This window comes from Apostichopus japonicus, chromosome 13 (genome assembly GCF_037975245.1).
Source record: "Apostichopus japonicus isolate 1M-3 chromosome 13, ASM3797524v1, whole genome shotgun sequence".
Taxonomy (NCBI): domain Eukaryota; kingdom Metazoa; phylum Echinodermata; class Holothuroidea; order Aspidochirotida; family Stichopodidae; genus Apostichopus; species Apostichopus japonicus.
In genome coordinates, this window is record NC_092573.1 from 15,227,081 (window position 1) to 15,242,603 (window position 15,523).

At 37.3% G+C, this 15,523-nt stretch overlaps 1 protein-coding gene across 3 annotated transcripts in view; it reads left to right on the plus strand.

Moving 5' to 3' along the window:
* Positions 1-4,117: 4,117 nt before the first annotated feature.
* The window catches only part of LOC139978748 (uncharacterized), a 68,469-nt gene continuing 57,063 nt past the window's right edge, over positions 4,118-15,523 (plus strand). For all 3 annotated transcript variants that reach the window (XM_071989212.1, XM_071989214.1, XM_071989213.1), the window contains exon 1: positions 4,118-4,854. In XM_071989212.1, coding sequence (XP_071845313.1) covers positions 4,780-4,854 — 75 coding nt within the window. In that variant the 5' untranslated portion in view covers positions 4,118-4,779. The remainder of the gene's footprint in view (positions 4,855-15,523) is intronic.

Here is a 15,523-nt window from a genome sequence, read left to right on the forward strand (position 1 = left end):
TTCTCCATTGCATCATAGGGAAATGTTCCAACCATTGTTTGAGCTTGGGTGATAGATTTTTTAGATTTGGCACCTGTGGACTCCCGAATAGCCACTATGATGCCAGGATTTCCTCAGAATTTCCACTTTGGTGGGGTATCGGGAGAGAATTTTATCCTATGTTTAGTGGGCCGGCTTCGGTGGATGGGTATACTTTTTTCACTTTCAGTACTTTTTACCCGGCCGGGCGGTTGCACCGGCTGCACTGGCCTAGTTTCATTACTGTCTGGGGGTCTTTCTCCAGAATTTAGATCAGTATAACCGTGGCCATTTGCTTGATTGCTATCCGGTTTGGCCGTTGAGTCCCGACAATTCAAGTCGCAACGACGTCTTTCTGTTGACGCAGGCGGGGAGGTGGCGGTGGGGGGGGGGGTGGATAAAGCGAGGTTTTAGTGTAACCATTCCAGTGCTGATTGTTACTAGAGTCAGTAGGCCAACACTATGGTCCAAATTAAAGAGTTCCCTGAACAATTCAACTCGATGACACTAGTAGCCAGCTGCAATAAAATGAATTTCTTCAGCCTCTCTCTCCGTCAGTACTATAGTAAATAACAGAACTCATCAATGGCACGTAAACTATTCTGAGAAAAGATAGTCGAATTCTTGGTAGGCTACTTGGTAGTAATTCCTTCTCCCTTATTGCGAAACAATCTGGACATTCCCCAGATTACACACTTCTCGAATTTTATGTCATTGTTTACATTTTTAACAGTATGTAAATACAGAATTACAAATAACACGTGGCTTCGAGACTGCCAGACAGTATTTCGATCCCCATCGAACTTTCAAGATGTTGTAATGTTATTCTAGTGGTTATCCAGTGACTAATATGATAGTAGTGATGGTATACAGCGGCATTTTTATATACACTTCCGCATACAGGGGCGGCGAAGCATGTCCTGTTTATGTTACTAGTTGTTCTATATTGCATCATTGGGAAATGTTCTAACCGATGTTTGAGCTTGCCAGTGGCGGAGCTAGGGGTATTGGTCAGGGAGGGTCGAGAATGGTCTGTAGGGGCGCTTTCGACACTATCTAAGCGGATCGCCACCACAGGTTGCCCTTACCGAAATCCCAGATCTGGCTTTATATCTGGTTTAATATGGCCATGCAGATCAAGTTTTATCTGGCCATATAAAGCCAGATATAACTGGATAAAGAGTCAATCCAGACATGATATGCAGATGAAGTTTTATCTGGCCATATAAAAAATAGTCTGTACGATCCGCGCCATGGCGCGGATCGTGCAGATTATTTTTTGAGTATAGATACTCCCTAGATCGCTGGAAATGACCCTTTACAGGCCTTGCTAATTTGTAGATCAACGAAGAATAAATAGGTGTCAGAAAATTACACCAATAAAATGTGACAAATGTCAATAGGTAGATGAGAGCGCAATAAAAAAGTCAATATTCGCGAATAAGTAAAAAGTGGTAAAAAGCTGAAAAGGGCGCCAGCAGTCCATTTGAGTCCGTCAGGGGGGGGGGGGCATCAACGCCCTGACTGTATGGACGCTCCGCCACTGGAGCTTGGGTGAGAGATTCGTGAAATTTGGCGCCATTAGACGCCCGGATACTCGCGGATAGCCACTATGCCAGATTCCACTTTGGTGGGGTATCGGGAGAGAATTTTATCATTGGGCCGGCTTCGGTGGATGGGTATATTTTTTTTTTACTTTGATTACTTTTTCCGCGGCCTGCCGGTCGCACCAGCTACACTGGCTTAGTTTCACCACTGTCTGGGGGTCTTTCTCCAGATTTTAGATCAGTATAACCGTGGCCACTTGGTTGATTGCTATCCTGGTTGGCCGTTCATTTCCCACAATTTGGCGTATGAAGCCACTGGTTAGATCGTCTCTCAAGTAGTTTGATTTTGGCAACGAATAGCTCTATTGAGACCGACTGCATTAACTGGCCAAGCAACGTTTTCAAAACAACATAATTGACAATTTGTTATGATTCCAGCTTTGTACTATAACATGCGTAGCCTAGGAAGTATTTATGATTGCATTGTGTTCTCTGTTATAGGCTGCCGTGGGATTATAGCTCCCCGAAACTGCAGCATTTTCATACAGTTTGCAGAATATTACTTACTCATTACTCTGCGGAATATATTTCCGAAGCCATGCGATGTCCACGCTCAAGACGCCATGTATTATTTGCCACTTCGTCTTTCTGTTGACGCAGGCCAGGAGGTGTATGGGGGGGGGGGGTGGATAAAGCGGGGTTTTAGGGTAACTGTCTCAGTGCTGATTGTTACTAGAGTCAGTAGGCCAACACCATGGTCCAATTTAAAAAGTTCCCTGAACAATTCAACTCGATGACACAACTAGCCAGTAGTAATAAAATGAATTTATACAGTAAAAATACCGAGCAAAGATAATCGAATTCCTGGTAGGCTACTTGGCTACTAGTATTTCCTTCTTCCATTATTACGAAACGCGCCGTTAAAAACAATCTGGGTATTTCCCTAGATTAATTACACACTTCTCGGATTTTAAGTCTTTGTTTACATTTTCAACAGTATGTCAATACAAAATTGCAAATAACAAGTGGCTTCGGACTGGCAGACAGTATTTCGATCAACATCGAACTTTCAAGTTGTTGTAATGTTATTCCTAGGAATTTACCAAGGGAGGGGCGAACCTGTAGGCAAACTATCAGAGCCGTAGATTCTGCATTGAAAAGTATCTAAGCGTAGCGCCACCATACATTGGCGCTATGCGCACAAGAAAATTTTGGCTGAAAATGCCTCCCAGATCGCTGGAAATGGCACTTCCCAGGCCTTGTAAGTTGCATCTAGGCTTGAAATTACTAGCGATATCATAAAAACATACACAAAAATATGCTCAAGGGGGGGGGGGGGGCGGTCGCCCTCGCCCCCTGGCTACGCGCCTGTGGCCAGGTCATATGTTTCAAATAAAGTGAATGTGCCTTCTTTTTTTTTTTTTATAAATGTACAAATGATAGCATATGTGTGCATGTTGTAGACATCTGTATAACAAGATGGTTTATTCTTGTTTGCAAGATCCCAGATTGCTTCCGTTTTGGAGTTTAAGTTTCAGTTTTATTAATCATGACATAAAGACCCTAAGTTGACCCGGATGTTACATAGATAAGTCTTTCTTGATTTAAGTATACTCACTTGTCAGATATGGCGTTTGTTAAAATTATATATTCATGACTGGCATATCAATTCAGGGACCAAACAGAAGTAAACTTGAAGATTTCTAGATACGAGTCCTCCCCCTGGACCCGCCGGGGATTCGCCCCTGGATGCCACCCGTGATAAAGGCTTCGCTCTACTCCTTCAGTTTAATCCGTGTTCAGTCATTTATGTACCTCCACTTTTTAATTCGGATTGACGCACCTATTTATTTTTATTTGCCTTACGCCGATTTTTTTAGGCCGTCCCTAGCTGATTGGTCACCGAAAATTTCTAGGTAGGGGAACGTTCCCCATCTGGCTACGTACGCAACTGCGGAGAACGTCACCCAAGTGTTTTTGAAAGTATAAGTATCTTAGTAATTAATTAGTAACTTAATTAATGAAAATTTTTCAGTTTTGATATGAAAATTGCCTTTTTGTTTACTAAAAAGTTACCTTTGTTTAGAAATGAAGAAAAACTGTAGTTAGAAAGTGACGTTGTTGAGAGAAATGTCCAAATACCGCAATTTATAATACAGAATGCACTGCAGAGGACCAGTGGACTTTTGAGGGTCATTTCGGGGTTGCTCTTAAATTTAAGTTTCATCGAACAAATTAATCATGTGTAATAACAGATTAATTATGTTAATAGCAGATTAATTATTTGTAATAAGAAGTTAATATTTTCATTTCGCATGACGCTAGTGTGTTTTCTCAGACTGTATCTACGGTTATACAATAGTTCCTTATTTTAAGTCGAACCTTTTCAGCGACAGGATTTTTTTTTTCTTTTTTGGCGAACTTCACTCGTTAGCACCTGTTCTGCGAAATGCAAAGTTACTTCCGGGTAGTAAGTTTCAACGGTGTGAAGGGCAGAACAGGAAGCTGCTACGGAACGCCTGCGCACTTTTACAACGTTGTGTTCGAGCTGTTTTCACATAAGTTGACAACAAGAGCTCGGATCTACCGTACCTGCAGAAACTACAATAGCAACATCAGCAGGAAGAAAGTCAACAACAGCTTAATTGATAGACTACGCATTGGTGAATTTCATGCCCGATTGGCATTGAAATGTTTTAAGGAAGCAATCAGTTCAAAGCTGTGCATTTGGGCACCATTTTGAGAATTTAAACTGGACTTCGTTGCCACTTTAAACCCGTTAATAAGTACTGATGGTCAGAGAACATGCTGCTGCCCTGGTAAAGCATTGACTCCGTCCGAAAGTCACCTTATGAGCATGGTGTATGCCTAGGGTACTTGTAACTGTATACAACTTAACTAGTATAGGCCTACTTGGTTGAGAATAAACTTTGTTCGTGTGATTATTACATTCCGGTGATCATATCTTTTCTTGATTTAGCCTCAGGCAGGTTCTAACCATGATACAAAGGGCCATAAGCCACCGAGTGGAACATTACCATCAATACAGGATTTCAATGGGACCATCGTGACCAACAATTAAGTTTTTACTCCAGGACTACAAACATTACTGTGACTAAAATCGAATTATCAGTGAATCAGTGTCAGAAGTTGTTGCAGATTGTGATACTTCAAACAATTCCTGTATTGGGTTAATTTATTTCATAAACACAAGATGGCTTTTCGTGAAGATGATTTAGCAGGACAGTTCAGATACCTAGAAGGATATGTGGAACTAAGAGTTAACAAGGTGAGCATGAAATGGTTCTGAATTCCAGTAAGCACTAGGCTAGGTATATGTAAAGTGTCAATCATAGATATCTTGATGAAAATCTGTCTCTTAAATTTCACTCAAAATCCCAGGATAGGATACAAAACTATCAAAGTGCTATGTGATGATCACAGTGTTACATGATTGGACAAAATTGTCAATGTCTCATGTAAACCAAGAAATTACTAGGGTAGCCCCTTGTGTGTAATATTAGTAAAAGGTCCCGAGTTTTATATACTATAAAAAAAAAATCAACTAGTGCCTTTTTTAAACTGATTTTGAAAAGTTTACTAATTACTTTTACAACAAACCTGTCAACTCAGATCTAGTCACAGTTTCACTATGAGACGATCACGGTTCTACGTATCCTCCCACGGCGTGATTTTCAAATTGTAAATGCACCAAACTGTCATTTAAAATTGATAGAGCTGTGATTGTTGTGTACCATAAAGTTTTCTCTTTGCTGCACATGTGAAATCAAAATAATATGTTTGGAAAAATTAAGATGAACACAAGACAAAAACTCTCCATACTACAGGCTACTGTACATCCATATATGCATAGGAGATGAAGGGGGGGGGGGAGCTGGCCACCAATCCAGCCCCCCAACCAACTATTTTTGTGAAAATTTGTGCAATATGCTGAGAATTTTTCCGGCACCTACTGACAGAAAAATAAATTGCAATGTGTTTTTCAATGGTTAAACTGATATTATTATTATTATCAACATTATTGTAACGACTTTCCCAAAAATGATAACCAATATGGAATGGTAGTAACACAGGCAAATGAATGTATGTCATTGGCATGCGGAGTAATAACCATGCATGTCTATATTATATGCACATTAAGATGTTGAACGCGCGCGGTGAGCACGCGAAAAAGTTTGGTAATATTTTTTCGGGCAAGTCGTTACAGCCCCCCCAAATCAAATTGGGCTCCTACGCCTATGTGTACTGTACATCTGCACAGGATAGATATTAGCAGAAGCTGAATTTGCCTGGACAGAAAGCTAAAGATACTGTACATACTGTATGTATTAAATTTGAACAGTGTGTTCCCCGGTGAAGGGCCAGTTTGATATACGTTTGAAATACTTTTAATCATGATTTTTGACATAGATAGGGACCATCAGAATGCATGTACATCAGTGTAGAGAATTTGTCCTTGAATTAATGGAGATACAAACCTTACCATAATTAATTATATCTGTGATAGATAACTGTCATGAAAACTTTCTCCAAACAGTTAAGGAAAATCTTTTTTCCATTTAGCAGATATTACAGAGTTAATGGTCCTTCACACACAACACTGAAGACGTGATCAAGTCTAAATACGATATCATTTCGCCACCTGTGCCTGACACTTTCTTTTCAATGTTTCTTTCCTTTAAATAATACAATGTTTATTTTCTGTAATGGGGAAGGGTTTTGCAAACTAAAATATTGAAGCTCTAAGGATTGGTTTCGATATATCAACCCTGCTAGCATTTTACTATGAAAATATGAAAGGAAAAACAAAGAGAAAGTAAAAGTTTCCCAGATCCTATTGGCTCTATGACATCACAAAATATACAACATGACAGCTCCCAGACAGAACTTATAAAGTAAGATCTCTTCCAAACCAAACAAGATTTTCCTTGGCTATTTGGGGGAGCTGTTATAATCACACTCTGTGATATTAGCCAAAAATTATGGTTGGTTTGTGTTGCCTTTAAGGAGCGTTCATTATAAACCATAATATATTAATATTTGCCTAATTGCATTTTAATATTGAAAATACTTTTCTGAAGTATTCATATATCCTTTGAACATGAAACAAGCTCTATTAACTTATTTAAAAAATAAAATGGCCAGTCCTGACATTGGAGTTGTACCAAAATGATTTGTAAATTCCTTACAAATGTTACGTACAGTTAGTGTTTTACTAATTATTTGGTGTGTTTGCAAGTTTAGTTTCTAAATGCAGGCCAAATACTGTACCTGGCAGAAATACTTTATATATGTTTGGTTTAGGTACTCACTCCCACTGTACACTACAGTGAGTATTGCAAGCATGGTAGTGTACAACACATACTGCAATGTACCCATCTAGCGTTTAGAAGTACTGTAGAAAATTGAAAATTCTAACACCTCTGTGGGCTTGCATTATTAACCAAGCCGTAGAACGTCCCTGTAGGTGTACATAGTCAATATTGTATTGTTTTGTGCAGTTGAAACCCAGTGAACATCAATTATTTATGTTGGTGGGTAGTTGTCAGAGCTGGGGAAGGTGGGGGGGGGGGTCAGTGGAACAGATGCAAATTAGAAACTGGGACAGAAATAACGGTGATAAATATGACAACAGCTGTAGCCATGCACCGAGCCTGGAAAAATTAACAATTATTGCAAATTTCTCAATAATCAATCATGGCTCAGTCGACATCTGGCTTAAATTACCGTGTTTAATCATTTGCCAACAACAGTGCGATATAATTGAGCAACTGTAACAAAAAAGACAGATTCTTTCAATAAAACCAAAAGTTAGAAATTAGATTTTTAAGTTAAGCATGCTAATAAGTGCTAAAACTAATAAACTTGTGCTATTTATAAATAAGTGCTAAAGGTGTTTTAGTTCTAACTGAAATTCCGACCCTAGAAACCATTTGACAGTATACTGTATACTGTACACATGTATGTATTCCCAGACAGTGAGGAGTGTGAAAATGGATAGTCAAATGAGGGAAAAACCTTTAAAGAGTGGCTATGAAATGTTTTTTGAAAGTTTAAGCATTACTGCATCACTGTAGTTTAACAACCAAAATTGTGTATACATGTACAGTATTTATCAGTTATATTTATGTATGTATTGTGCTTTTAAATGTCCATACTACTACTGTACAGAGTTTTGGAATACTGCTGGGTGCAATATTGATGATTGTTATATTCTGGTACAATAGCTTTACTAGTAGTGTATGTGTGTACTGTACTGTGGGTGTGATAATAGAAGGCAATATTCAATACTTAACTGCTTGAATTGGGTATTATGCGGAAGGCCCAGTAACCTTTGTAATTGTGCTTTCATGTGTACATGCGTGTACAGTATGTACAGTAGTCTGTGTTTGTGTGTATGTGACGGCTAGCTTGTAAGTGATATCTCAACAACCACAAGTTGAATCAATATCATAAATGGTAGATAGATACCCATGATGTTTAGATGTGCCCTATTGTTTTAGGTTTCCATCTCATGAATATTAATGAGTAAGCAGGTTGTTACTGTACATAAAATTCTTAAAATGTCAATATCTCTTAAGCATTATGTCCGATTTAGTTCATACTTGGTATTGTGGTGTAACTTCATAGTAAGTACACGTTTTTTGCAACAACAACAACAATTTATCTCATTAATATTCATGACTGGTCAGGCTTAATGGAAAACATGTAAAACAGTTTGTAACCACAATTATCTCAACCAACACTAGTTGAATCCATTTCATACTTGGTTGGAAGATGCCCGATGATGTGTAGATGAACCCTGTTGTTTGTTGCTCCCATCTCATGAATATTAATAAGTGGGTGGGGCTTAACATTTACATTCTTAAAATGTCTATATCTCTGCAACCGTATGTCCGATTTAGTTTATACTTGGTATGGTGATGTAAATACCACAACAAGCAAAAGTTGAATCAATGTTATACTTAGTAGAAAGATGCCTGTAATGAGTAGATTGTTTTTGGTTCCCACCATGAATATTAATAAACGATGGGACTTAATGTAAAATTTGGTTTATACTGGTATTGTGATATTGATACATAATAACTCACATTTTTGTGACGTCTCCAACTTGATGTCATTAATATTCATCAAATTGCAAGAAATGGCTTTGAAACACAAGATAATCTTGAACCAAATATTCCATGGTTTCATCCTTGGCATATTACTGTAGGTTTGTTACACTATACATGATATTAATCAGTGAACATATAATTCTTAATCAGATAATTCTTAATCTCTGAAATAGTATACTGTACAGTCTAATTACCTACATGCACTTGGATGATACAATGTAAGTATATAATGCTTATATGAGATCATAAAATGTGATCTGATTAATATTCATGCATATATTTCAATTATACTATGTCACTAAATTGACTTTGTCAATGTGATAACTGATTCCTAGTACCTTCCTGTATATATGTTGCTGCATTAGTCAATAGATAATCCTGAGCTTTGGTGTTCATGAATATTACCATGTACTAGAGGCTAACTACTCTATGAATATGTTTGGGCATTGCTTTCATTTTCTGGTTTTCATTGTATTAAAAGGATTGTCTGGTGGCCCAAAGAAGTTACCTTAAAAAATAGTAAATAATTTTCCAAACATGTTGTCAAAGTATGAGAACGCTAATGTTGCGTTTGACAGAGAAACGTTTTTTTAATCGTTATGGATAGACATTTCAAATATGATTTGAACAGTACAATACGTGACGTCAGCTCTGCCATAGCAGATTGCGTCATAACCCACCTCCGCACAGTACCTATACGGTAATCACAACAAAAACAGCGTTTGTATACAAATAAATTTCTTCCTTAATTTCCGGTGAAATTTCTTAAAAATTAGATATGTTTTCAAAAACTCCTTAAGCCGCCATGTACTTGATCGGTGTGGTTCCGTGGTCTTTGTGTAACACAAGGTAAATTTTAACAGCAGACTCTGGGTTGTTCAGGCTATACATCGCGCTATCCAGCTCCAACGCGAAAAATGTTCGCATGTAGGCTATACTCAAACGTTGACAATCGGACAGTTCTGCGAAGCCTATAAGCTTCTCAGTGCTACATTCTGCTCTGACAACGATTCGATCAATTTCTTCAATAACTTCCGGTGAAATTTCTTATAAATTAGATATGATTTAAAAAACTCCTTAAGCCGCCATACAGATCGGTGGTTTCGTGGTCTTTGTGTAACACAAGATAAGTTTTAACAGCAGGCTCTTCGTTTTTTATACATCGCGGTATCCAGCTCCAGCGCGAAGAATGTTCGCGTGTATAGGCTACTCTAAAGTTTACAATCGGACAGTTCTGCGATGACATCGATTCCGCCAAGTTTCATCTTTCGGTTTAACGAATACTTTACAAGTTTCCTTTTACTGTTAATTTGATCCGTGAATTTTATTTCAGCGATTTCGAAGAACAGTTAATGAACTGTGGTTTGAGTGTGAGTGTACTATGTGTAACGCTATACAAGTACACCAACTGAGCATCGTGGTATATACGTTCGCGAGTATGTACGTTATATATATGAGGCAATCCAATGTGCTTACACGTGAGTTTATTTGCTGCGAAATTGGGAGTGCTAACTTCAAGTCGCCTGTTTTGCCTATCTGCAAGCACTACGTCAATCACCATATTGAAGCGTTCGAACAAACGGTACTTTTGGTGAGAAACTGGTGAATTTGAAAACCAGATTTCTACAAGAAGAAAACGTCGAATGGGGACAATTTTTACATGGTTAGAAAGAGAAAAATAATAACAACAAGGACAATGTATCAAAATCTTCCACCAGACAATTCCTTTAATTCATTAACCATTGAGCTAATTACCATGCTGCATTGCATTCACTCATACACTGAAAGTACTGTTGTATACCAGAAATACTAGTATAATTCAAGTTTAGCGCTACTGCACAGGTATAGCACAGTAGCTGCATTGGTAATTATGTATTGTGGGAAGCATTTCTGTCTGCCCAAATAGGCATTAAATTTAAATGGTTATATTCGCTCTACCATTTACATGCTTTGTACAACAACTTCCTCCATGAATCTGTCATTGTCAAATGAACATGTTTAAGGTTAGATCTGTACCGTTCATATGCTATGACAGAGTTATATGATGTCTGTACAATCATAATGTATAGAACAGAACAGTTTCCACATTCTGCCCACAATTACCTACAATTCTGGAAAAGCAGTGTATAATTGTGTCCACAATATGTTGCAACGTAACAAAGTGTGAAATCATAAAGTTCCTCCAAATTTTCTCTATGATCTAAGTGGGCTGCTTAACGGAAAGTTATGGGGGATGTTTAGACCCTGGTCCTTACTTTTTGTTCCTACACAACTTATCCTACTACACATAGTATTTATTCTACTCTACTACATATGACTCCAAACTTGCTAAACTTTTAGCACTCTACTCCTTGTGACCCACCCACATACTATATTCTCTTTCTGCTGAATCTATCTTTGGCATTCACACTTTTCTTGAGCTGATTTTGCCCATGTCTTGTTAATTATATACATAGACAATTTGTTTTTTTAAGTTTCTGAATACAGAAGAGCGACTGCAATTAGCATTCTACATTGAAATTGAAATCTCATTGAAATTGTGTGATTTGGTACTTATATGTTAGATTTGCTTCGGATTCATAAGTACTATATGAAGATCAATGAGAAATGTTACTGGAAACAAGATTGCACTTAATCTAAATGAGCTTTATAACCCTCCAAACATCAATTTTGTGACTAATTAATGTAAAACTGAAAAAAATCAATTTAATTTTGGTAGCGATTCCAACTGAATTGTAAAAATATTGCCGTCTACACATACAAGTTTCTAAATTTATGTCAATCAATCATACAAAAGGGGACTGTTTAGATGAAGTGAAAAAACAAGATCAGTCTATTTTTAAAGTAAAAGAAGAAAATAACAGTATTTCGGAAGTTGTCATCTTGTAATGAATGCAGTTTTTTATTCGAAACTGTTAAAATCAGTGCAAAATGCTGATCTGATTAATGCAGAATGCCTGTTAGCCTGCACATACAGTATATAGTTTGGAGAATGAGCACTTAAAGGCATTGAAGACTCGCCCCAAACCGCATGCAGCCATCTGAAAAAGTTTACTTTCTGTTGCTTGCAAGTGACGTTTTGTTCGTGTCACTACAAAATGCAGACAGTAATGAAACGTGATTCCTTAATTGTTATCTTTAGCTGGACCTGAGATGTCCATCGCTGTATGGTTTATACACTGTGCTGTGGGTATTGACCACAGCTGTATGTACTGACTGTACACTAGTGTCTAATTACCGATGGTAGCAAGCGGTGTGTGTATTTTCTGGGATCGATGGTGGTGTCTAACACTTCTGTTACACCTCATTCAAAACTAGGTCAAATTACCGGCATTAGAAGTTTCTTTTTGCGCAAGTCTTCACACCCTTTAAATGAGGAGTTACATTGTATTGGCTGTTTCATTACAAGAAGGATTTGACACTGTTTGAGTGTTTGTCAATGTGATCATCTAAAGTAATTCCAATCATTAGTGCAGGTACCTGTTTACTGCTTATTACAGAGTAGTAGTAGTCATGCCATCCACTGCCAGGTTAGGATTGATAATTAGACCAATATCAACAGCTTTTATTGATCTGTGCAGTTGCTGGACAAGGTCACAAACAGATGTTTATGGCATTTGTCCATCCTATTTTACAATGGGTCTGTCTTATGTCATGGTCAAATCAAATTAATTAGACTGAAGAAAAGTTACTATTTATAATATTGTCATACGACAGAAATTATGGTATTTACATACCCTGCAAGGCTGAACTGAAGCATACAATGTCCTTGATACTGTGTGGTAGAATATTCTTGAAAGTGCTGTTCAGTGTTATATTTAATGTCAGCCTGAATTGTGCAGTGTGGGCTGAGTTTGTCAGGCTTTGTGCACTCACCTGAATTGAATCTTGTGTTCATTCAAAACTCTTATGAAGGGAATTTCCGTGCAAACAAACAGTACATTGTCAGGATGAAATCCACCGTTCACACACTACAGTACTTCAGCATTTGCTGTATATATCTCATGGAAGGAATGTCAAAATGAAAGGCATGATTTTCCCACAGCTTTGCGTTATAGTGATCATAATGTCAGCCAGTATTATCATTTCACTGTTCGGAAACAGCATAATTGACTGCCTCACCATATTCTTAAATTGTTGTTAGCTAAAACTAGTTCTGCTGTACTTGTGTAAAATGAGAACAGTAATTAGGAAAGTAGTTGACAAAACTGTTTGAGTAGAGAATATAATCCTTTGAAGTGACCTTGTTTATCATTACAGGCCTATTACAAGTACAGCTACCGTATATATATCTTTGTTTATCATTACAGGCCTATTACAAGTACAGCTACCGTATATATATCTTTGTTTATCATTACAGGCCTATTACAAGTACAGCTACTGTATATATATCTTTGTTTATCATTACAGGCCTATTACAAGTACAGCTACCATATATCCTTGTTTATCATTACAGGCCTATTACAAGTACAGCTACCAATATCTTTGTTTATCATTACAGGCCTATTACAAGTACAGCTACCAATATCTTTGTTTATCATTACAGGCCTATTACAAGTACAGCTACCATATATCCTTGTTTATCATTACAGGCCTATTACAAGTACAGCTACCGTATATATATCTTTGTTTATCATTACAGGCCTATTACAAGTACAGCTACCAATATCTTTGTTTATCATTACAGGCCTATTACAAGTACAGCTACCTTATATCCGTCAATCCCTGTCAAAGGCAAGCTCAGACATCTTTAATTATGTTTTCCCTCTAGAAACCTGATCATTCTTACAGTTATACAAATATAATCAACACTCTTTCTTTAGCAGCTAATGACTGTTTTTGGTACAGCCTACAATGATTGATCAGAAGACTTTTACTTGCATCTGTTTTCTGGAACCAAAGCCTCAGTAAAATGATGATATCTTCTAATTATCATACTTCTGAATGTTTGCGTATAATCTGTGTTGATGAATTCATAATGTAACTTGAATGACTAAATGATAGTATTTTCCGTTAACACTTTACAATTTAAGCAAGATTGATATCTGTTACTTTGAAATTTGTCAACTTTATGTCAAATTAACTTAACTTGCACTTTGAAATCTGCCAACTCTATCATGAACTAGTGTATCTGTGGTAGCTGGTATACAATACAGGATTGATTGGCAAGCTGGGTAGCTGGCATTTTATCCTTCCTTTGGGGGGATGAGATTTTATTCTGTATATATACATGGATTTACTTCGCTCCTCTCTTACCTGTCTCCCACTCCACAATTGCACTTTCCTATCTACCTAACTACACATTTGGAAACGTTTTAGCACTGCGCCTTCGCCCCCTGGGCCACGCCCACTAATTCCGCTTTCCGTATCTACCACCCAGAAGTTACTACACGTGTTTGTACAAGTAAGTTTGGGGGGTTGTCCCCAAATCAGTACTATATGTCTGAAATAATAGTCAAATAGAATCGGACAACATTGAAAGATCAGCAAATAGTAATTTTGATTAAATTACAAAAATAAAAAAAATAAAAAAATGTTGACTTAGTTTCTAGTTTAGAGTATATAGCTTAAACACATGTTCATGCAGGAGCCCTTTTGTTAGGTGTTCTTGTTTGTTGACAGCAATTTTCAATATTAACTTGCAAACTTGAGCAATCTTCACAAGTTACACATACTTGGGTAGCAGAGAATTGAGAATGGCAAGTATATAGCAATGACAGAGACCTCTCTGAATATTATTATTAATGGTTATTATTATGATTACAGTAAGCTATGCATGGTAGAAAGTGTAATAGAACAATAGATGTATCTCAAGCCTTATTGGAGGACAAGATGAAACAAACAGGCTGGTAGAATTCCAATCACCTTTTGTGCTTAAACGATTTAGACCTGGTAGTTGAAGTATCTAAATAAGAGAGCTTTAGACTAGTGTGGGTATAATCAGGGTATAAAACCTGATCATTTTCAGCACTTCTTGCAAAGTTCAAGAGTTTTGTTTTCTTGCTGTCCATAATTTGGCAGATAATCTCTCTGTTTGTCAGGTTTTAGCTCTGAGGAAATTTGGATGGATCTAGAAACTTTAAAGGTCATCACTTTTGGCCCCAGATATATATGTTAGAAATTAAGTCAATATTCCACTATATGCCACTATAATCCACTATATGGACACTGAATGCATATTGATATGCTTTCATTTTATCAACTATGATATTGGGTGATGACATACAATGCCTTAATATTCCACATATTGATGGACATACCTTTTATAACCCAGTCCCTAATTGGAAAGGGCATGGTAATTCAAATGGTCTGAGGATATATACTGTAGCTATACCATGCAAAGATTGACTGTCTATTGGTCAATGGTTACCACTGATACATGCTTGAAATTGTACAGTATAGTCAGTTGGGGTAAAAAAAAGCAAGGGGGTAGTTGGGGTAAAAAAAACAACCCCTTTTTATAGAAGGGGAATATTTAGCCAAAGTTCCAATTTATTTTGGGTGATAGTCCTTTATGTCTAGTTTATTATTATATAATTTCTGGAACTCTATGTCACTTCGCTGCCAATCACCGCTTCATCGAATCAAGCGAATGCTAAAATAGTAAAATTTGAAGTTTGTACCACATATCCGAAACTTTCTCCTGCATACCCAGCTTATATGATGTGGAGATTATTCCAGCAGTTACAGCATAGCAGTTAGTGATATTACACTCCCCCATGGTAGAATTACTCCAATTTCATTCACGCTTCATGGGGGGGCCTTGTTTTTTTTTACCCCCAAAAAATTATGCGAATGGGGTAAAAAAAAAACAAGTACTTT